Source organism: Hibiscus syriacus, unplaced genomic scaffold (genome assembly GCF_006381635.1).
Source record: "Hibiscus syriacus cultivar Baekdansim isolate YM2019G1 unplaced genomic scaffold, ASM638163v2 tig00117000_pilon, whole genome shotgun sequence".
Lineage (NCBI taxonomy): Eukaryota > Viridiplantae > Streptophyta > Magnoliopsida > Malvales > Malvaceae > Hibiscus > Hibiscus syriacus.
The window spans coordinates 223,931-245,023 of NW_024063516.1; the positions used below are offsets into that span (position 1 = coordinate 223,931).

Below are 21,093 nucleotides of genomic sequence, written 5' to 3' on the forward strand. Positions count from 1 at the left end.
GAAAATTGAGAAATCACTCTTCCTGATTTATCAGAATTTAATCTTTATCTTCTGTGAAATATTGTCAAATATTATCATTAAATCGTTTGAATATCAGAATTTTAAAGATTTAAATATAAAAAAGTAAAAAAAAAATCAGCGGTTTAACAATTTATATATAATATTTGAAAAAAATCAATTTAAATTTATATGTTAATTATTAATATTGAATTAAAATAAAAAAATAAAATTCGGAGTCAGAATCAATAAGACGTTCTTACGAGCAAGAAAAGAAAACCTACAAACAAAGAATCTAAATTGATCGTAATAATAAAGCTTTGATTCATTCTTCAAACATTAAAAAGGTTAAATCCTCAACAGCTTTTTCTAAATGTAACTAAAAGGGCGGCACTCAACCCATTCTTGCAATTAAGCAACACAATTAACTATTAGACACGACATAGACATAGCACTATACCAGATACCAGAACTCATGTCCTAATTAACTACGCGACAATTCTTCCTAACTTCCCCATTAAAACCAGTTAGAGGACTAATGTTTCCCATCTTAATCATTGACTTTGCGAATTGTTTAAAGAAGAGTTTGTCATCCTCCGCATAAGCTTTAACCAGTTCCATGGTGTTCCCAACATTCCCCGACAGAAGCACTTGATCCGAATTCAGCAGTCCTTTTCCCCACAAAATGAGCTTGAAGTAAAGGTTGTCGAATTTTACAGGGGACCCAAAATCCAAAGGTGAAATGTTGTTGTCACCACCAGATTTGGGACACACAGATTTCAAGCCATTGTAATAGGATTTCTCTAATGTTAGGTCTGGCAGGTTGTTTCCGTTTTGATTGTATAGTCTCTGCTTGAAGGTCGCACACCTGGCTACACCGATGGTATGTCCTCCTGAAACATTATTATTACATGTTTGAAAATGAGTAAGGTAAAACAAAAATACGAATTTATGTTCTGGTCTGAAAATGTGGACGGTTGACCTGAGAGAGCAACGAGGTCGACTTCATCGAGACTTTGACGTTGGAACAATGTTATCAGGTTCTGAAGAGTGGAGTTTGGTGGTGGGATGTTGGTGTTGGAGGAACTGAGGCTTGCGTTCTTTGAATCCCTCCTCCCAAGCGGAAGCTCCCAAGATGGTCCACCGCTCTGTGTTAGGCGTTAATCTTGGTTACCAAAAATAGTACTGAAAGAAGTAATGCTGAACTGGTTTGCATTGCATGGTTACCCCTTACCAAAACAGTGGAGCCACGAGCAGCCATTGCGAGTATATCGGCGCAAGAAACAGTTTGGGGACATGCTTCTTCTAGTTTAGCTTTGATCTCATCGATCACTTCAAAGCCTCTAATGGAGTTCCTGTTTGGTAGTGCATTCTTTTCACTGGCTATGGTCGCACTGTCGTCCAACAGTATGGATGCATCACAGCCCTGTAAGACAAGGTATAGACGTGGAAATTTTAAGTAATTTTACGAGGTACTGTAACCATTTTAGCAATACTTACTTTTAAACATTATTTCTCATCTCAAGCCAACTTCTCTAGGCATATTGTTTGCGTCTGAATTTTGAAAAAAAGGAAGAAGCAAGTAACCTGCACGAAACAGTCGTGGAAATGAAGCCTTAGCAAGGAGGCAGCCATCCTAGGCTGTTTTGCAATGGCCTTGTTTAGTACTGACATGACAATGTTGTCAGCTTGAGGGCATGAAAACTGATAGAACTGTGGGAAAAGGCCGAACGGGTGTGCACCAAATTGGCCACCTGGGGAACCACCGATCCCCCAGCCAAAACCCAAACCAGGGTGAGCCAAGGATACAGTGGCCGACAGGAAAGCTGTTATTAAGAAGCCAAGAGCAACTTTCAGAAAAACCATTGGTGATTGGAGTTGGTCTTAGGGGTATGTACTCATTGGATGGCAACGGAATTTATATTATTTGGCTGTAACGATTAAATCAACTGCTCCCCTCACCAAATCCTTCCTGGAAAACACCTAATACTCATGCCGAAGACTTCGTCCGTTTGTCTTCACGCTTCTTTTTGTCACAAGAATTGTAAGCATCCGAAAATGGAATGGTGGCAGTTCTTCTGGTTTACCAGCTCCTTTACCTTCATGGTTTAGACAGTACGGATTAACTCACCTAACTTAGCTACCATTCCCTAAGCCCAATCTTATCAAACGCATCATTTAACGATAGGTTAAAAAGAAACAACATAGTTTTATATTAATTTCTAAAATATTTGTATATTCATTTTATGCTCATTTTCTTTTTCATAATCATGGTCTGTATCGTTTATTGTCGAGAGAGGTGGAAAAGAGTAGATAATTTAAACGTTATATAAAAAAATAAAAATATTCAAGAGACCTTAATAAGTAGCCCTTCAAGAAACAAAGGATTTAAAAGAGGAAAGATTACGTCCGAATTTGACCCTTTCACAAATCCGAGTGGTTAACCTGCTCCCAAGCTACTTAGCTTTCACATTCATCTACTTACGGTAGCAACCAAAGATGGCTCCAATCGACTTGACTTTGGACTTGCCGTTTTTCGTCCTATGGATTATAAACCCCTCTTTTATTCAATATTTGACGGTTATGCTTCGAGGTCTTGTAATCCGGCACCCTGAGTTCACACAGAATACTGACACTGTCTTCTGGGATAAAAACTAGAATTCCATTATTACCGTCAAGTTCAGTTACATCTTTAAGAATAACGAAGTGGGTTTTCTATATACACTGGTATTCGGGCAATGCTGCACTGAAAAGCCACCTCTCTTCCAAATCACCTGAAACCTCATCGAATTTAACACGATCTATTCAAAGGATACATTGGAGAGAGTTGAAGTTACGATTTACACAGTTGCCTCATTGGGGTTAGCAGCCTAGCAAAACGAAGAGGGACAAATGCCTTGACAAATGTCCCATTCTCGGTATATTCCTGCAAAAGGGAAAGATATATAAGAAAGCAACAGCAATAATATTTCTCCACCATTCAGTTAACACTTGTCAAGGCTTTATGATGACTTTAAATTAGATTAATTTAACATTCAGTTAACACTTACAGTTTTCTCCACCATTCCAACCTGATGTATAGTACTCAGAAGTTCCCCTTTGTCAAATGGGAGTAAAGCCTCCACTGGAACCATAGAATCCTATTAAAAAATAGCATTACTCATCACTAAAACAGAGTTCAGATTCACGAATACGCAGAATCAACGACCTTCATGTTTTAAATATTTTGAAATACAGGCAATTAATTATTACCTTCAGTTTTTCCTGCACAGCATTGCAGAATTCCTGTAATCCCTCGCCAGTCACAGCAGATATACAAATAACATCTTCTCTTCTCTCTGCTTCCAACTTGAGTTTTTGTGGATCACTAACCCTATCAACCTAACATGCGTGTGTAGTTCAGAAAGCAATCAAATCTCTTTCCCGTGCACGGTTCTTAATACAGGATGCAGAATATTGAACATATGTTATGAATAAGATCACTCTCAATAATTTAGTGTCTAAAAGCAAAAACTGCCTGTAAAAGTAAATTATCAAATTTTAAATCGATAAATAAATAACTAAAAAGGAATTATGAAAACAAATAGTATGAGCATGCTGGGGTAAGATAGATTTATGCGATTAAGCAACAAAAAACACGTCTGATGCAGGATGTATTGAGTATGCACGGAATTATACAAATCACAAATATAATAAGATGCGAGGAAAAGGTAAAATTGTTTATTTTGCAAGTTTCAATTCTTAGTAATTCAGAGATGGAAAATATCATCATTACCTTGTTCCAGACCATTAATTTTGGAATTTCAGACACATTTAGTTCTGCTAGAACTTTTTCCACGGCATCTATCTGCTGCTCTGCAAGGGGGTGGCTGAAGTTCAAATGGAACAGCGTTAGTTGATCATTTGAGAAGAAAAACAACTAAAAATAGTTGATTGAATATTATACCTGATGTCCACCACATGCACTAGAAGAGAAGACTCAGATATCTCCTCCAATGTAGCTCTGAATGCAGCAACCTGCATGAAGCAACCATTAGGCAGAGCTGACATGATTTCTGGGGCTCCACTCAATACAAACTTGATATTAAGATTCAATGGTAGCATCTTTCAAATTGAAATAATCACACATAAAGTAGTTTGAAATTGGAAGGCACGCTCATTGACAAATGATTGAAGGAGCTCCTGCTAACATAAACATCTCCAAAATTTGAGAAGCATTACCAGAGTAGTTGGCAACTTTTGGATGAAACCAACAGTGTCTGTAAGAAGAAATTCGCTTCCATTTTTCATCTGGATAAGTACACAAAGAAACAAATATCCCTTGTTACCGATAGAGATCATAGATAACACAGCACAAACTCATTTCAATACCGGATACGAACAAACAAATTTTGTCCAGGAAGAATGTATTTGTGCACAAATTTATAAAACTAACATTCATAGATCTAAATCACATGACTTATTCAAACTCTCAATTCTTTTCTACCAAAATGAAGTAGCTAGTAGAATTATGCTCTAAATTTGAGAATGAAATAGCAGTTGTTGTGAATAGATGTATCAAGAATGGCACAACATAGAAATTATATGTTCATAGATAGAGAAAACTTATAGCTACTGCTGGAAAACATTGTTTCAGTTTAAATCTCCTCTAACTACTCAATTGCATAAAGAACAGGTTAGCTTGAAATCAAGGTATAACGATAGCGTTTCCAATTTATTTGACAGACCTGAACCCTTCTTGTTGTAGGATCAAGGGTTGCAAAGAGTCGGTCCTCAGACAGAACATTAGCTCCAGTCAAATGATTTAGAAGTGTACTCTTACCAGCATTTGTGTACCCAACCTATAATGATATCAAATGGATAATGTCCAGAAACATAAACCAACAAAATAAAAACGTCCTTGTATTTTTAAAAAAGAAAAAAAAAAGAAAATCAGGCTAAGTGCTTACCAAAGATACTACAGGAACAGGAACAGAAAACCGGTGGTTTCTATATTGCTTTCGATGTTTCCTGACAGATTCAAGCTCTTTTTTAAGAACTCCAATCTAGCAAAGCACATAAGTTAATGCATGGGAACAAGTTCAGAGTTTAAAAAGTATAAGAGAAAGGAACCAAACTGCAACAATAATAAATCCTATTCTCTGCCAAAATTTGAGTTTCTATAGCAGAAGATAGTTGTCTACAAAATATTGGAAAACAGAAATTGTTGCTCACTTGAGTACGTAAGATACGTTTGTCCACTTCAATTTGTTTCTCACCCATACCCTTCACCTTGCCTCCAGCTTGACGCTCAAGGTGTGTCCACATTTTAGTAAGACGTGGCAATTGGTATTCCATTTGGGCCAATGCAACCTAGAAAAAGGACCCATAATTTGAGTAACAGATGTATACATTATTCTTCTTTTGCCCATCTTCATTACAGAAAGATTTTACCAACTTCAATCTAATATCAGTTATGTCCAATTGTCCATAATTTCCCAGTTTTCATTAAACAATAAGAACTTGCCTGTAAAGCTGCTTCATGTGTTGCAGCTCGCTGATTGAAGATATCCAGGATTAGAGCAGTCCGATCACATACTCTAACATCCCCACCAAAGGCCTTCTCCAAATTGCGCAATTGTCTGAGATTCAATTTATAGGATGGTTTCGTGTCAATTTCATAACGTCCAAACAATCGACATCCCAAATGATATTTCATTGAAAACACTCAAAGCTAAGATGGATTCTTATATAAAGGTTGAAACTAAGAAAATTACTACAAACCTTACCCCGGTGAGAGTTCATCATCAAATATTACAGTCTCAACCTCAAAAGCACGGATTGCGCTCTTAATTTCTGCAACCTTTCCCGATCCTATGTATGTCCTCGGGTTCGGTGAAGCTAACCTTCAAAGGCAAAAAAATACAGACAGACAGTATCAGTTTAGAGTATGAAAATGCAATTCCATTTAATAGATAAAACTCCTACTTTTGATAAGTAGAACCGACGACCATAAGCCCAGCAGTGTCGGCCAGCTGAACCAGCTCTTTAAGGGACTCCTCGATAGCAAACGAATCCGATATCTCGCCTTTTCGCTCCACGCCGACTAAATAAGCTTTTTCTTCAAAAACCTTCAAAGAAATCAAAAAAAAATTGATTAATAATTCAAAAATTGAACTGATAAAATCCAAAAATTTTACCTCCTTGCCGTTTCGTAACTTGAACCTATCCTCAAAGCTTTCATCATTACTGCCGTCATCTTCGTCTCTCTTCTTCCTAAATCTTACCGGTTTTGGAGTATCTTCCACCGGTTCATTGACGACGACTCCACTAACGCTTTTATCGACCACATCCTCTTTTTCCTCGGCCTCAATTATCGGACTTTGGGACGAAACACTATCCACTTCGTATCCTCGTTGAGTGACCCTCGCAACAATACTCCTGTTATTGTTATAAGGACGGCCAATAGAGCGGTTAAGATTCAAATTCCATGGAAATTTGGCCTCGTAAATTAAAGGTGAAGGAGAAATAAGTGAACAAAAACATAAGCTCATCGTAAAATCCTTTTGCTGGGATTGCAGTAACTTCTTCGCCCCGAAACTGATACTCGTGCAATCTTCAATTTTTAAACATTTTCCTTTTATTATGTGGTTTATCGTTATTACCCCGATTTTCAGATATGTTTTGTCTGGACTCAGTGTGCTGAATTGCAGCCCAAACAGAGTGAACAGTTCTTTTAACAGGCCGAACTTTGGCCCATTTAGTTAATACTATTAGTATTCTTTTTGGATTTCTTCCTTAAAATGTCAATAAACTGTACGAGGAAAACAGCGGCAAAACAATCCAAGCGGATTAATTATTTGACCCAATACATCAATTTCAATATTATTTTGCATTCTAGAATATTTGTTGCAGTATAGGTTAGCTAGTCACCCTCACGTGAATAGGTTTGCGGGTCCCATGTCACCAAATTGTTTATTAATTTTTTTGAAATTCGTCACGTGAAAAATACATTAATTTTTTAAATTACTTAAAATAATATTTTTAATCATACATTTTTTTTTTAATTTATGACATTCGTCATGTGGGGTGACGAGTTCCTTTCGAATTTGAAATTCATAATCGTTATTTGAACGTTAGGCAATAAGCAATTTTTTTCAAATTTCATTGGAACTCGTCATGTGGGAGTGACAAGTTTCAGCTATCAATTTTTTTTATATAAACAGAAGTGAGTTATTTTAGTTCATGCTTTTAGTTGTACTTTTTTTAATTGTGTTTATATACTTCTCTAACTATTTCTCTAACTATTTATCTATGGGTTCATATTTTTTAGATTGTACTTTTTTATGTGTTGTTTATGTATTTTCAACTTTCACTTTAATTCATACATAATTACAAATTATTCATAACTAACTTTACTTAATATAATAATTATTTAATACACCGACAACCAGTAGATCTAGTGAGATTAAGCATTAGATTCCTTAAGCAATGTCATAGGTTTGAACTTTGGCATTTGTGAATGGAGTAAACTAGGTTGGAAGGGTCGCCCTTGCCTCTCTTGTACTCGATCTTGATTAGTCGATCAATAGATCGGATACCGATGTTTAATTCAAAAAAAAATCATACATATATTTAAAACATAAGAAACAACAATATTTTTATATTATTTTAATTTTTTCAGCCCTCTAAGCAATTAATTTCTACATCGGATTAGTAAGTCTTCATATTTATCTTTCGTTCTTCTTTTTCTTCCCAAATTTAATATTTTTATTTTTATTTTTTCATCATTCTCTACAAGTTGTTTCCTACGTCGGATTGGTAAGTCTTCATACTTCTTCTTATCCATTTATGAAATTTTATCTTCCAAGTCGATATTTAGGAAAATGAGAATAATGTTTTCTGTTGTGATGTTCACCTCTGCAGTTGACACAAAGCTTAAGTAGACTTTGCTCTCTTTGAGGATCATTCATATCAGTATAAATTTGACTAGATTCAGGCTAACCCTTCAATTTCCTGCGTAATTTCTGAATTTGATAGCTATTCTTCAGAAATAGTTGGTGTAAGCAAATAAGCATCTTTTGGGAGATACTTAAACTCACAATTGTATAATTTACGCATAGTGTGAAGACTATAACAACCATCAACATAAGAGTATAGGTCAAAATTAACATGTAAACATGCAACGACGACATGAGCACATGAGAACTAAAAGCTTGAAATCAATTGCAATCACAACATCTTCTATTTAGATTACCAGTGTATGTGGTAGAATTGTCTCCCTCATGTGGTCGAACAAGTGATTTGACAACGTAATAAAAATCAAGTCTGATAAAATTATGAATAAACATTAATATTGCATGTGTTTTTTTTTTTTGTATTGTCTTCTCCAAGTCTGGAGCCCAATTTCTCCCTTCGTTGTTCATAAAATCTTAGTTTGCCCAAACTTTATCTAACATAAAGTAAGTCATCTTAATAATACTTGTTATCGGAAGATGTCGAGTCCCTTTAAACACTGAGTTTATACATTCAACAAGGTTGGTTGTCATATAACTTTAACGTCGACCTTGATCATCATAAACTTGTGATCATCTTTCCTTGGGGATTTCAATTGTGAAGTTATAAACATCTTCTTTGTATCTTCTCGAAATTTCTAGTCGTGTACGAAAGTATGATTGTAGCAAAGCATACCATAAAAAAAATTTATATTTAAGGATAAAATGAATAACAAAAATGAAACATAAATAATTAATGAAAAATATCATATTAGTTACTCATGTTGATAATTTCATTTTTGATATTTTTTATTCTTGAACCTCTTTATATGATTAAAGGCGATATGTTGTATACAATATGTCATATATGAGTGGAGAGACGTTCATTTACTTCCCGGTCTAAAAATTATAGTTAACAACCCAGACAAACAGCCTGATATCATGTAAACCTCATTTTGAGTGGCAACATGAGAACACAAATGGGAGAGAAAGAAATTTCAACTTTTCTTTGATTCATTTTTAATAATAACGAAGGCAATGGGAAAATGTTTCTGACACCATTTTATACAACAACTTTCATCAGGACGTGTTTAAATACCACATATAAAAAATCCCATCGACTTGAACTATTTGTTTGCAAAATTGGAATCTTTCAATAGATGACTTGAAAGCCCAAAACAAACATGTTGAATTTATATTTTGATATAAAAAAATATTTATAAAATTGGTTTTAGATTTCATCAAATATTTCAAAAATAATTCAAAATCCAAAATAACTTGAGAAATATGTTTTCTATATTGTTATATATATATGAAATGCTTTTGAGTTAAATTAAATATGTCTAAATCTTTTAAAATATGAAAAATATTATTCAATCACTATTTGACATTGTTCATACAAGTACTATTCATAAATATCGAGTTTCGAAACTTTTGACAATGTTTTGAAACTTTGCTCATAAAACAGTTTTAATAGTCTGATTTTCTTCACCGATCATATTTTTAATTTGAAGTTTTAAATTACAGTGACTTTAAGAGTTTCGAAATTTTCTCAAACGTTTTGAAACTTCATGTGCAGATGATCTTAATTGCATGTTTTTAAAACTTCCAACAGCTATAACTCGTCTCCAATGGTCATAAACAGTTAGAAATACATTCCAATTGATAAAAACAACAAATGGACACTTGAAAAAGGTTATTGCACCTATCCAATCTAAAAGATAAAAAAAAAAGAGTTTTCATTCTTTATTTCTTCACTTTCTCTTGTATATAGTGTATTGAGCTTTATTGAGTATTTTTGTCTTCATTTTTTGTAAGCTTAACAAAGCTACTAAAAATTCTCTTTCCAGTGATAACTTCTATGTGAAACGTGGTCGCAAGAAGAGTATAGGATCTTACAATGATTTTAAGGATGAAAAATTTTATTGCTTGCAGCAAAGTAGACCTGACAAACTTGACCCGAATTTGATTATTTTAATCGATTTACCCAACTCAGTACTTGATAATGATCCAAACATGATATAATACCATATGCATTTGTAAATCTATGGTAAATGCGATAATTACCGTGTTTTTTTTTCCTTTTAATGAGACATAATCTAAATTTGACTAGCTTTTGAGATGAATTTGAAATTTTTAGTAACAAAAATGATATGTTTATCTTCTAGGCTGATTAAATACCCTAGCCATTCACCCTTTTTATTTACCTTAGTCGTTTATCCTTTTTTTCATCATCTTTATTGATTAGGGAGGGCATTACTTTTATTGTTAGTCGCTAATTAGTAATATATTGTTGAACTATGTTTCGATTTAACAATTTAAGGCAAAATGGTTTTTGGACTTGAATTGAATTTACAAAATGTATTTGGACTTAATTGAATTTATTCAAAATTTACAAAAATAATTCAAAGTTCTTTTAATTTAAATTGAGCACAAAAATATTTTTATGAATAATAATTCCAGTATGTAAAAGGGGAACCGATTCCCCCCAAGGGGGTACCGATTCCCTCACTGTCCATCAGCCCAACGGTCATAATATTTGAATATTATGAAGGGGTATCGATTCCCTATGAAGGGGTACCGATTCCCCCCATTCTGGGCAGCCTATTTTTGCAGAAAAATCACTCTCAAACAGCTCCAAAACATCCCCAACGGTTATATATGACTTCAAACACATTCCAAGCTATAAATACAAGCTAAGGACACTTGAAGAAGTAAGAGAACAATTATCCAAGCAATCAAACACAAGAGAAGAGTTTTTCATTCTTATTGCATCTTTCTCTTGTAAATATTTTGTTCTTGTGAGCTCAATCTTGTAAACATCTACCTTAGAGAGGTTTTCTTGTTTACATTTCTTATCCTTTTGTAAATGGGAAAGGTTCTAGCTTATCTCGTGTAAAAGCTAGGGAAATGTTCTAGTTTAGCCCGGAAAAACTAGGGAGTTTGTAAGGTTACTTTTTATCCTCAAAAGAAAGAACAAATTAGTGAATTTGTTGGAAAATCCTTGGTGAGGAGCTAAGGTAGTGGACGTAGACATTGATTGAGAAAGTCGAACCACTATAAATCGCTATGCAATTCTCTATCTTTCAATCTCCTTACTCCCTAAACACAAAACCGTTCCGACCCCTTTTTGCAAATCGTTCCGGTTGTCGTTTCGAGCTTCCAAAAATCCCAACATATATGTTTTTTCACATAGCATATATCTCTTTATTTTTAATTTCAAATTATTCTATTTTTTTTAATTATTTTTAATAATAGAGAGATTACATCGGTATAGGAACCTAAATGTCAAGAATCAAATGAGAATTATCTTCCTGGACAAACGAAACAAGTTGATCTGGTGGAGAGTCGAATACCATTTGCCAAGAGAGCATTATTTTGACCCAATTTAGCCAATCTATCAGTTACCAGATTGCCTTCTCAAGTGACATAAATAAAATTCACCATCCAATCTTGAGAAATTAGCCGCCAAATATTTATATATATCTTTTGACATTTTTTCGATCTTTTTTATTCGATCGTTTAAACGTTTTCTTTTTTTCAATTTTTGCATATCTCGACTGATAAGATGATATTTATTTGTTATCTTATTGGTTTATCTTGCTTTGGACCATCGAATTATATTTGGATAGGTGATTTTTTTTTCGGAGAGTTTTTTTCACAACACCCAACTGTAATTTACGGTTGTCGGTAGTCTTTCCGTATAACTTTCAATATAACTTTCTAAGTTGACACGATAAAACATAAAAGTTTACCTAGATAAGCATGCATGTAGATTTTGATATATCAATGCGTCATTGTAGAATAGGGGTAAGCATGGCACCAATACGAGGTGCCATTAATGATGTTAGTTCAATCTCAGTTATTGAAGGGTCATACTCGCAGATGCTAATCTAAGTTACATAAACAGGAGGACCGTTTTTTTTTTAATTATATTGGCCTGACTGTGATGGGTTCATATATTCTCTCTGTCATGTACTTATATCTTGCTAATCAACTTAATACCCAATTTCTACATGTAATCTGAATGGATTCAAATCCATATACACCCTATAGATGCAGTTATTTGTTTGAACTCGACCACTAGGTTTTACGTACTTTGTGATTGAATGCTCGTTTTCGGGTTAAGTTTGCATTTGCATTGGTTAAGATGACTGCAGTAACTTACTGGGTGATTTTAAATTTTCGAGTTAAGGCCATATTACATGCAGCCTTAACATCTCAGATTATGCAAGCTTTAACTTAAAAGTAGTATGAAAGGTAGTGGATGTGGGCATTAGATCAGGTCCAGAAAACTACAGTGTTACGGAACCAGAGGACGACAACTGAAAGAAGCCAAAGGAACAAAGCTACAATCATTACTGAAAATGTACAAGAAACAGACCAACCCGAAAGATCACACCACACCCAGAAATCGATCTTATCACCTCACCAAACCAAATTCGATAACAAGCCTTTCTGCTTAAAAGAAATCCTGCACGTCCTCGAAAGATTGTGGCTTTCTTTGTCCTTTCAACATCTCTATGCATTACTCCAACAGCTAATAACAGGAAAAAGGTTTGATTTTCCTACAGGTTTTACTCTTTGCAGATTAACAAGCAAACAATCTTAAAGGTAGGAGTGTGCAAAAGACAGGCTACTTTTTCTCCTCCTTTTTCAGATTACAACGACGCAATGCACAGAAAAATTTTACATATGGGTGTCTCACCTTGTGTGATTAGGCGAGAGAGAGAGAGGTTACACTGTTTTTGAGCTCAGAGTACTTTTGAGTTTCCCAAAGAAATGTAACTGCAGGCAATAAAGCTGAAGGGTTGATGCCTTTGCTTGTTGTTTTATCGTCAGGGAAGAAGTTGGGGACCATCCTTCCCGGACATCTTATTCATTTCTTCTCAGCCAATTACCTCTACGTTTTTGAATAATTAGCAGAGGTCTATGTATCTATAGGCGTGATAGCTTTTGGCTGCTTAGTATTAGACCTATTCACTTTTTCCCCTGATAAGTATGGCTAAAAAGTCATTGTTTTCCTCTAAAGCATTATTAGCATTTGTTGCAACTAGGAATGGACAGAGGTATTATTTATTTGCAGTTTTCCTCATCAAGATTAATGCTTTGTTGATTGCTTTCACATCCATTTTTATGCTCATCAATTATCTTTTTGGCTTTATTATTACTTCCTTAAATTAGTGTATCCCAAACAGGTCTTCAATCACTCACAAATGGCTCTTTAATTTTTCTGTCTGGTTTTCAGTAATACAATTCCTTCACTTCATTCCATCCTTGCTTTTACTGCATTTCCCCCCTCCCTCTCTCCTGCTTTGCTTTTCAAGGAAATTAAGGAGCTACCCTGGCTGTTATCTTGCTTACGGCAAGTGATTCTTCTGATCGCATGGCTTGTAGCGTTTTAGATCTCAGTCAGTACAGATTTTTCCATTTCAGCTCTGTAACCCATTACTTCAGGTGACCCTGTGTTTAATGCCGGCCAACTTTTATATTTGTTGTTTGTCATCTGTTGATGAATATATTCACCTCGTTTCAAGCTGAGTCTTATCATGACCCGCTTTTAATACTTTTCACGTGGAACGGTAGTTTGCCTTTTCTTTTACTTTCCGTATGTTTATGTATGGCTCAATAATTTTAGTTCACTCGGTGACTCACTGCTCTTCTCCTCGCGTTTGAATGCCGATCAACCAGGCGATTTAGCAACTTTCAAAACCTTAGGCTTCCATTTCTGTCACTATGGTTTCCCGAGATTCACCTCCAAATCCAACTTCCAGCTTGCTACACCATTTTATCGTCTCGGATTCTATCAACGGCCAAAACCAATTGGGAGACCAACATTTTGATGCTTATGGCTCCGCTTTGAGAAGCAACCACGACACATTTCCTCAGTCCCTGGGTTTATTGCCCAGCATTCATTCTCTCGGCGAAAGAATGTCCAGATCAATGGATCTCCTTCCAGCTCCCATTGTAACGAAGGAATCGGAGATTAGCCAGACAAGACACCTGATGGACCTTCTTGGAGCAGCTAACGAGACCAACCATCAAACTCAAAGGCTCTCACTGCCTCTGGTTTCTCACATGCTTGGTCCGTCCTTAAATTTTGGTATTGCAAGTTCTAGTTACTTGCTTTCGGAGGCAGAAGACAGAGAAGTTTGCAATCCTGGAGTGGGGACTGCAAGGGGTAATGATTACTCTTTCACTGCTAACACATTTGCTTCGGCTTCCACCTCACTGCACCGGCCTCTTGCGACTACTTATGGGTCAGAATCTTTTGCCACTGCTATTGTGAATTCCAGGTATCTAATGCCCACTGAGTCCCTTCTAGATGAAGTTGTCAATATTGGTGGCAAAAATGTCGATGAGAATTTCTTTAGGAAGTTATATAAAGGTGACAAGGGAGAGAGTTCAAGAATTTCCTCTGAATTAAAGGCAGAATTCTGCAGTAATGAGATACAGCTGCCTGAAAAGCACGAGCTCCGAGTTGGGCTCGCAAAGCTAATTGGATTACTGGAGGAGGTTAGCCGTTTGAATGACGTTGTTGGATGTTCTGTCGTGTTTACTTGTGTTTTAACTCAAAAATTACTGGAATCTTTAATTCATGAATTCGTTGTTGTTTCGTTTGCAGGTTGAACTCAGGTACGAGAAATACTACCAGCAAATGAGAGAAGTGGTTTCATCGTTTGAATCCATAGCTGGTTTAGGAGCAGCAAAGTCGTATACTGCTTTGGCACTGCAAGCAATGTCCAGGCATTTTGGCAATCTAAGGGATGCCATAGTATCCCAAATAAATGTCACCAGAAGAAAGTTTCTGCATGATTTACCCAGAACCAACGCGGGGTTATCGCAACATAGCTTGTTCGATAGAGATTCAAGGCAGAATCGACAGTCTCTTCAACAACTTGGAATTATCACTGGCCAAAGGCAAGCTTGGAGGCCCATTAGAGGATTGCCAGAAACCTCAGTAGCAATCCTTCGGTCTTGGCTTTTCGAACACTTCCTTCACCCGTAAGTACAGATTTGACTTTAGTTAAAACGCTTCTGCATTGACACAATGTAACTCTAATACCATTTTGTTGCATGGTTCTTAACAGGTATCCAACAGACTCAGAGAAGCTAATGTTGGCATCACAGACAGGCCTGACCAAGAATCAAGTATGATCCCTCGTATATATATTTGCAATAAGCTCAATTGATGATCATTCATGCATGTTAATGTTGTTATCGGGTGTTTGTTATTTATTGTCGACTCAGATATCAAACTGGTTTATAAATGCTCGAGTTCGACTATGGAAGCCTATGATAGAAGAAATGTACAGAGAGGAGATTGCAGACTCTTCTCAAGACTCCGATTCTTCATTTGCCAACAGTTCCATTATCAGGGAAGCAACAACTGATCAAGCGGAGGACTGAAGCAATAGCAAGCATCAATTTAGACTGAATGACTTTGTAACCTGAATTCTTAGACTATAATCTGATCGTTCACAAATGATCAGTGAAACTCATTAGACTCGAAATACAGTTTTTGAAGCCTAATGGTGGAACTTAGTTTTCTCATGGCATGATATAGAATTCAGGCGGCTGAATTTTGTGCTTCTTGTAACAGAAAATTAAAGCTTTAGTACAAGAAAAACTGATAGAAATGAAGACACAAATGTCATAACAACGTTTTCTTTTTCCTACCAAAGAATCCTACTCATTTTGAATTTCAAATTAAAAAAGAAAAAAAATTAAATATGGTTATAGCAAAACGATACTATTTTCTTTTTCTTATAAAATAAAACATTGAAAAAATTATAAATTGTTGGTTCACAAAATAGAACAAAAGTAGAAACTGTAAGACATTAACTATTATGAAAGTAATTTCAGGGGTCTCGGTTGGGCTTGGATCTTATTCTGTAAAGTTCAGGTCGTATAAGATGGCTAAGTTGGGTTGGGACCTACTTCTGAAAAGGTCAGGCCCTGGCCATCTGGTCTTGGGTATGACATTATTTGAACGGTTCTGGCAATGGAAAAACTGGGAAAGTTCAAGTGCTGGGCTATTTCATATTCCTTTTTCACACACTTAAATCTATCTGCAAGTATATCTACTTCCACTTTCATGTTCATTTTCATTCTCTTTCCTTGATGTTTTTGTGGAAGGGGGAAAAAACAAGCTGATCATGCAATTTTAAAAGTCGCATTGGCTGTTCAATGATTATGATAAGGAAGGATTCAATTCTATTATGTCGTGCCTTACGAATTACTACTGCTTAAAACTTTTTTTTTTTTGAAATTATGTTGCCAATCCTGCTTGTGCTTGCAAGTGTGCCGTGGGGAAGGCGACAAAGGCTTTGGAATCAAGTGCATCCTGCAACTCGAGGGATATCCCAAAACAAAGATGATTGCAAATCATGTAATATTCTGTAGTCTTATGTCATCCATCTGAAACTTTAAAAAAAAATTACCCAACTAGTTTTATATTTACAGGTCTAAATGAAAAGGGTAAAAGAGAAGCAGCTGTGCCAAGAAGCACAAGTCGATCAGTTGGGGCGGTCGGGGTCACGAGCACCTCCATTCCGATTAGAATAACATCACATGTGCCCTGCAAATATCCCAATCAGTCGTTATCTTTCCACTCCCAGTATCCAACTCCGCCCCCGAAAGCAACTTCTCAACTGCACCCTTCCTGGTCTTCGTTCAATTTCGTTAACCTTATATCATCATTTCTCTCTTGTCCATTACTATGCACAAAAACAAAAAGACTATTCCTAGGTCCATACTGTCCGTTAATATCTGTTACTACTAGAGCTTTGTTTTGTATTATAAATATCGGTCATGGTCATGAAGCCACCATCTTCAAAGAGGAAGGAAAAGTAGGCGTGAAAATCTGTTGGCCTGAAGCCAAAATGTGGCTTGGGTCAAATTTCATTTTCATTTGATAGAACCAATCCCACTTATTACCAAAGTGATTCATCCACTCCTCATGTGTAGCGTAATGAGGTAAATACTGCTTGACGTTGATCCTAGCGTCATCGCAGAACCTGAGAATCTCACGGTTCTGATTAGTTAGGTACTCCAAGCTATGGATCTCCTCCCCATTATCCAAGGCTGATCTTAGCAATGCCACCAGGTAAAATACATCCTCATCCGGCGTAACCGCGGAGCTCCTATGGTCCCATCTGCAACATACAAACATGCACGCATGAGCCCCAAATGCAGCGAAAACCATTTTTGCATGGTAAAAAACAGAACACATGTAATGTTTTGAGAGCATTATTTGCGTTAGTTGAGATTTGATGGTTTTGAACGAATCAAATGGACCCGGGCTTCGCAGGGTGATTGGTCGTTAACCTGTACTAACGGCCCTGTTTATGGGGCGATACTTCTTAACCAAGACATGGATACTTCCCATCAGTGGGTCCCCATGAGAAGATCTTCTAACAGCATAATCTTCCACACTTGGATCATCATATTTCCATTACCATCGATTTGTTAGGTTCCACCCCGTCAACAGATGAGCTAAATTGTTCATCTATGACACATCCTAGCTGGGTTTCTTTCAACATTCAAGATATTCATCTGTTGGCCTTGGGACTTGGAAGCATCTGCATGCTCCCCCCCACGTGTTTCTCTTTCTGATCGATTCGCTGGTGTTAAAGTGTCATGGTTCTATGTCGGGACAACCCTGATTGAATTACTCATGGTACTTGCTGATTTTTATTTTTATTTTTCATTTTCTTTCTCCTTCAGCTTCGGTTTTACTCACACTGTAGAACGTGTGGAAGTGGAACCACGGATTCACCTAATGAAGTAGATAACACTCCTTTTCGGAATGCGACCTTGATTAACGATGAATTGTGGGTGACTAATGGTGATTCCTAGAACTGAAAAGTGAAAGCCAGATGCCGGGATTTCTCTTAATTATTTAGCAGCAAGGATAATATCTTTACTTTATATATATCCATACCATGTGGCAGTGGCTCAGTGCAATTAAGTTAGTAGTAGTGTGAAAAAAATTTCTTCGAAACAGACGGGTGACTTCAACCTAATGATGCATCATGAGTCATGACCTAACCTATGGTATAGGGCCATAAGAACTGAAGATATGATAACATGTATGCATGTTTCATGCATGGGATAACAAGTGCATTGTCGAAATTTTTACTTGTCTCTGTTCATCGGGTAGATGAGGATTGGCCCACTCGTTTTATTACCCAAAATACCCTTGAAGACTCCCTTTTCAAAGTCTGCGATCTTTGATCTGGGAACCAAAAGGTTTAACCATGGGTGCGGAACCTCCCATAAACCCTTGGATCGGAGCTTCAACTCCGCCTTGTGGACACGATCCAAGAAATCTACATACAGCAGATCTGTTGTAAAGACTGTTGCCGGTATGAAATCTAATTTCTTCAACAATGACTCTACTTCCTGCAATTTAATCACCAGCCAAAAATTTCGGAATTTAAAATAAAAGTTTAAAAAAAAAGAAATTTTTAAAACAATAAAACATAAAAGATGTAACCTTAAAAAAAGTTGCTACCAAACCAAAAGAATTGCTTTTGTCAGGGTTAAGTTTGATGGCAATTAATTGTTCAAGTCGGGATTAATTGGAACTTCGCAGTTGAAGTTTTTTTAGCGGATAAGGGCATATGGACACCAACTTTGGATTGCATATACATATAGACGTACCTTAGGACATAAGGCCACCAACTTTCGATTGCATATACATATACGTACCTTGTCGATGGTGGAAGCGGTAGATTCATGGTAGTTCTTGGTGATTTCCAAGCAATACAAAACGCCTCCGTTAGACTTAAGTGAAGATATTTTGACGGGGTTGCTAGGGGAAAAGAAGGATGATCTCCAATTGTTGATGAGACCTTCATCTACAATCACAAAACCTTCAACGTAGTCGAATTTTTGGCTACCCGGTTCTGCATGCAGTGAGATAAGATACACTTGATCCCTGGTAAAAGCCGAGAAATTTGAATACAGTACCCTGATCCACCTAACCTACAGTGAATCAAATATATGTATATACAACGTTAGAGGTAAAAACGACAAATCAACAACGATGATTTGACAATAACACTTAGTTAGGTCATGAATGAGGAGTACTTTTCCTTTTAGGTTTTGAGAATAACTAGTACTGGGATATTAGTTTTATGTCGCAATCTCGAACCATCACTAGACCATTTTATAAAAAAAAGTTCAAGTTTTTACATGAATAATGTTCAAAGACATAAAGATATACCCTTTGTGGAGCTGGCTCAAGAGAAATTCTAGCTCTGGTGATAATTCCAAATTGTCCTAAACCACCAAGCACAGCATGAAACAGCTCTGAGTTTTGTTCCTCTGAGCATGTCAAGAGCTCCCCTATGCCTGTTCACCAGAAATATAAGCTCAAACACCCCTCCACATACAAGTGCAATACCCATAGTTTCTTTCTTTTAATGCGAAAGCCCTTGAAAATGAACAGTTTTTTGAAACTTTGTAAAATAGGTAAACAGAACAATAAATGACGCACGTACTATACTTGACATTTCTGTACATGATCCCAAGAGTCTAGACAAGACTAACTCAATAGTACATATTTCATGCGTGAAAACAAAAAGGAAAAATGTTTTGAAGCCCGCTATTAAGACAAAAACCACCGCTGTACAGCGCACTGAAAACGTTAAAGCTGAGTGTTTATTTTTCATCATGCATCGTATAACTAAATTGTTTTCATTAATGAATATTTTTGTCACTCGTATAATTTAATTTAAATAAATCTATTATTTGTTTTAAATAATTAATAATTAATAAAATAATACATAACCTGTAACGACATCAAGCTCATGGACATTGCTAATTTGTGGACCATGGTTGAAAGCCTGGCCACTAATTCCAGCATTTGACAACGTCCCACCAACAGAAAGGTAGAGGTAATCAGTCCATGATTTTGGTGCGAGTCCATACTCTAGGCTACTCCTCAGCACATCTATCCAAAGCTCACCACCCCACACATCCACGTACCTCTCTCGAGGCCAAACTCGAGGCTGCGGTGGCTTCCTCCCTGATCCCCGTCTCGACCCACTCATCTGAACTACCACCCCGTTTTCGGTTTGAGGCTGAGCCTGTCCACTTATGGAATGCCCATGCCCCCTAGCCGAAACGGTGAACCCGAAGTCTGACCTGTAGGCCGCTTTGATAAGTTGAGAAATGTCCTGAGCAGAAGCCGGATGCAAGACAGCTAGCGGCGGCGTAGCTCGTGTCAACCGTCCAAAATCGAGAGAAGCGGTTTCAACGTCGGTGGGATCAACGCTTAGTTGGCCGTCAACTCCAAGGAGGACAAGTTCGGAGGGGTCCAAGGTCAATCCCACTGTAACAATCAATCTACAAATAGAGAAGGTTAAAAGAAGCTTAGTTGCCATATCAAAGAAACAATGGATGTTTCTTCTCCCCCTTGTTTTGGGTGGCGCAATAAATGGTTTGTTTAGAACAATGAAATGAACATATAAAGAAAGAGAAATGCTGTTGAGGAGGTGAATGGATAAGGATGAATTAAGTGAAGTGAATCGGCGAAAGGAATAAAATCTTTGGTGGCAGAGTTAACGCAAGCCCAGAAAACACATTAAAGATTAACACTTACTACCTAATAATCAACATGCACGTGTACTTTTTCCTTGGGGTTTTTTTTCACGTCAAGACTCAAGTGTACAGATAAAAATGGGGGGATTTTGAAGGGAAAAGTCTGAATTTGTGGGGAAAGAAAATAGAGGATAGAGGGGTGGTGAGTGTGATATATTAGATGTGTTGTCGAGTATATAGGAGATGCATGATAGAGGGGGTGTTTGTATGTGATTTTTTTATTAAATTAAATTGGTTATAATGTAGTATATATTCTAAATAATCTTTATTATTTGACAATAAACATTCAATCATCTTCTTGTTGTTGTTAGTGTTCGAATCTATAATTTTTAAAAACATTAACTATTCTTTTAATTATTTAGGTAAGTTGGTTCATGGATGTATCAAAATTTATAAGGTGATCCGGAGGCCACAGGAGCAGAAACGAGGCCATTCACGTGCGAGGAGTGGGAATACAGGTGGTGTGAGAGAATGAGAGAAGGGGGCTGGTTTCTGCCCTGGTGCTGGTGCG

At 36.6% G+C, this 21,093-nt stretch overlaps 4 protein-coding genes across 4 annotated transcripts; 1 reads left to right on the plus strand and 3 right to left on the minus strand.

Moving 5' to 3' along the window:
• Positions 1-300: 300 nt before the first annotated feature.
• On the minus strand, positions 301-1,869 carry LOC120194675 (peroxidase 9-like). The gene is made up of 4 exons (XM_039196922.1): positions 1,585-1,869; positions 1,232-1,423; positions 980-1,145; positions 301-890 (listed from the first exon to the last, which is right to left on the minus strand). The coding sequence occupies exons 1-4, from the start codon at positions 1,861-1,863 to the stop codon at positions 478-480; spliced, it is 1,050 nt and encodes a 349-aa protein (XP_039052853.1). The 5' UTR covers positions 1,864-1,869; the 3' UTR covers positions 301-477.
• A 768-nt stretch (positions 1,870-2,637) lies between these two features.
• LOC120194673 (GTPase HflX-like) lies at positions 2,638-6,609 on the minus strand. Its single transcript, XM_039196921.1, has 13 exons — positions 6,177-6,609; positions 5,965-6,107; positions 5,766-5,882; positions 5,504-5,618; positions 5,212-5,349; positions 4,947-5,042; positions 4,725-4,838; positions 4,219-4,287; positions 3,944-4,014; positions 3,773-3,866; positions 3,250-3,378; positions 3,048-3,137; positions 2,638-2,923 (listed from the first exon to the last, which is right to left on the minus strand). The coding sequence occupies exons 1-13, from the start codon at positions 6,528-6,530 to the stop codon at positions 2,831-2,833; spliced, it is 1,623 nt and encodes a 540-aa protein (XP_039052852.1). The 5' UTR covers positions 6,531-6,609; the 3' UTR covers positions 2,638-2,830.
• Positions 6,610-13,212: 6,603 nt separating this feature from the next.
• LOC120194699 (BEL1-like homeodomain protein 11) lies at positions 13,213-15,519 on the plus strand. Its single transcript, XM_039196937.1, has 4 exons — positions 13,213-14,486; positions 14,596-14,975; positions 15,062-15,122; positions 15,222-15,519. The coding sequence occupies exons 1-4, from the start codon at positions 13,707-13,709 to the stop codon at positions 15,378-15,380; spliced, it is 1,380 nt and encodes a 459-aa protein (XP_039052868.1). The 5' UTR covers positions 13,213-13,706; the 3' UTR covers positions 15,381-15,519.
• A 679-nt stretch (positions 15,520-16,198) lies between these two features.
• Positions 16,199-20,568, minus strand: LOC120194660 (cytokinin dehydrogenase 5-like). Its single transcript, XM_039196909.1, has 5 exons — positions 19,771-20,568; positions 19,204-19,331; positions 18,687-18,962; positions 18,115-18,377; positions 16,199-17,128 (listed from the first exon to the last, which is right to left on the minus strand). The coding sequence occupies exons 1-5, from the start codon at positions 20,363-20,365 to the stop codon at positions 16,789-16,791; spliced, it is 1,602 nt and encodes a 533-aa protein (XP_039052840.1). The 5' UTR covers positions 20,366-20,568; the 3' UTR covers positions 16,199-16,788.
• Positions 20,569-21,093: the final 525 nt, after the last annotated feature.

What these genes read in the sequence shown, in the direction of transcription:
- LOC120194675 (XM_039196922.1), bottom strand. Translation starts at nt 1,863, where the DNA reads ATGGTTTTTCTGAAAGTTGCTCTTGGCTTCTTAATAACAGCTTTCCTG. An exon ending in TCCACGACTGTTTCGTGCAG is followed by an intron (nt 1,424 to 1,584) that starts GTTACTTGCTTC and finishes CTTGTCTTACAG; the next exon opens with GGCTGTGATGCATCCATACT. An exon ending in CGACCTCGTTGCTCTCTCAG is followed by an intron (nt 891 to 979) that starts GTCAACCGTCCA and finishes ATAATGTTTCAG; the next exon opens with GAGGACATACCATCGGTGTA.
- LOC120194673 (XM_039196921.1), bottom strand. Translation starts at nt 6,530, where the DNA reads ATGAGCTTATGTTTTTGTTCACTTATTTCTCCTTCACCTTTAATTTAC. An exon ending in GATGATGAACTCTCACCGGG is followed by an intron (nt 5,619 to 5,765) that starts GTAAGGTTTGTA and finishes ATTGAATCTCAG; the next exon opens with ACAATTGCGCAATTTGGAGA. An exon ending in AACGTATCTTACGTACTCAA is followed by an intron (nt 5,043 to 5,211) that starts GTGAGCAACAAT and finishes GTGCTTTGCTAG; the next exon opens with ATTGGAGTTCTTAAAAAAGA.
- LOC120194699 (XM_039196937.1), top strand. Translation starts at nt 13,707, where the DNA reads ATGGTTTCCCGAGATTCACCTCCAAATCCAACTTCCAGCTTGCTACAC. An exon ending in TAATTGGATTACTGGAGGAG is followed by an intron (nt 14,487 to 14,595) that starts GTTAGCCGTTTG and finishes TTTCGTTTGCAG; the next exon opens with GTTGAACTCAGGTACGAGAA. An exon ending in CAGGCCTGACCAAGAATCAA is followed by an intron (nt 15,123 to 15,221) that starts GTATGATCCCTC and finishes TTGTCGACTCAG; the next exon opens with ATATCAAACTGGTTTATAAA.
- LOC120194660 (XM_039196909.1), bottom strand. Translation starts at nt 20,365, where the DNA reads ATGGCAACTAAGCTTCTTTTAACCTTCTCTATTTGTAGATTGATTGTT. An exon ending in TGAGCTTGATGTCGTTACAG is followed by an intron (nt 19,332 to 19,770) that starts GTTATGTATTAT and finishes TCTGGTGAACAG; the next exon opens with GCATAGGGGAGCTCTTGACA. An exon ending in TTGAGCCAGCTCCACAAAGG is followed by an intron (nt 18,963 to 19,203) that starts GTATATCTTTAT and finishes GATTCACTGTAG; the next exon opens with GTTAGGTGGATCAGGGTACT.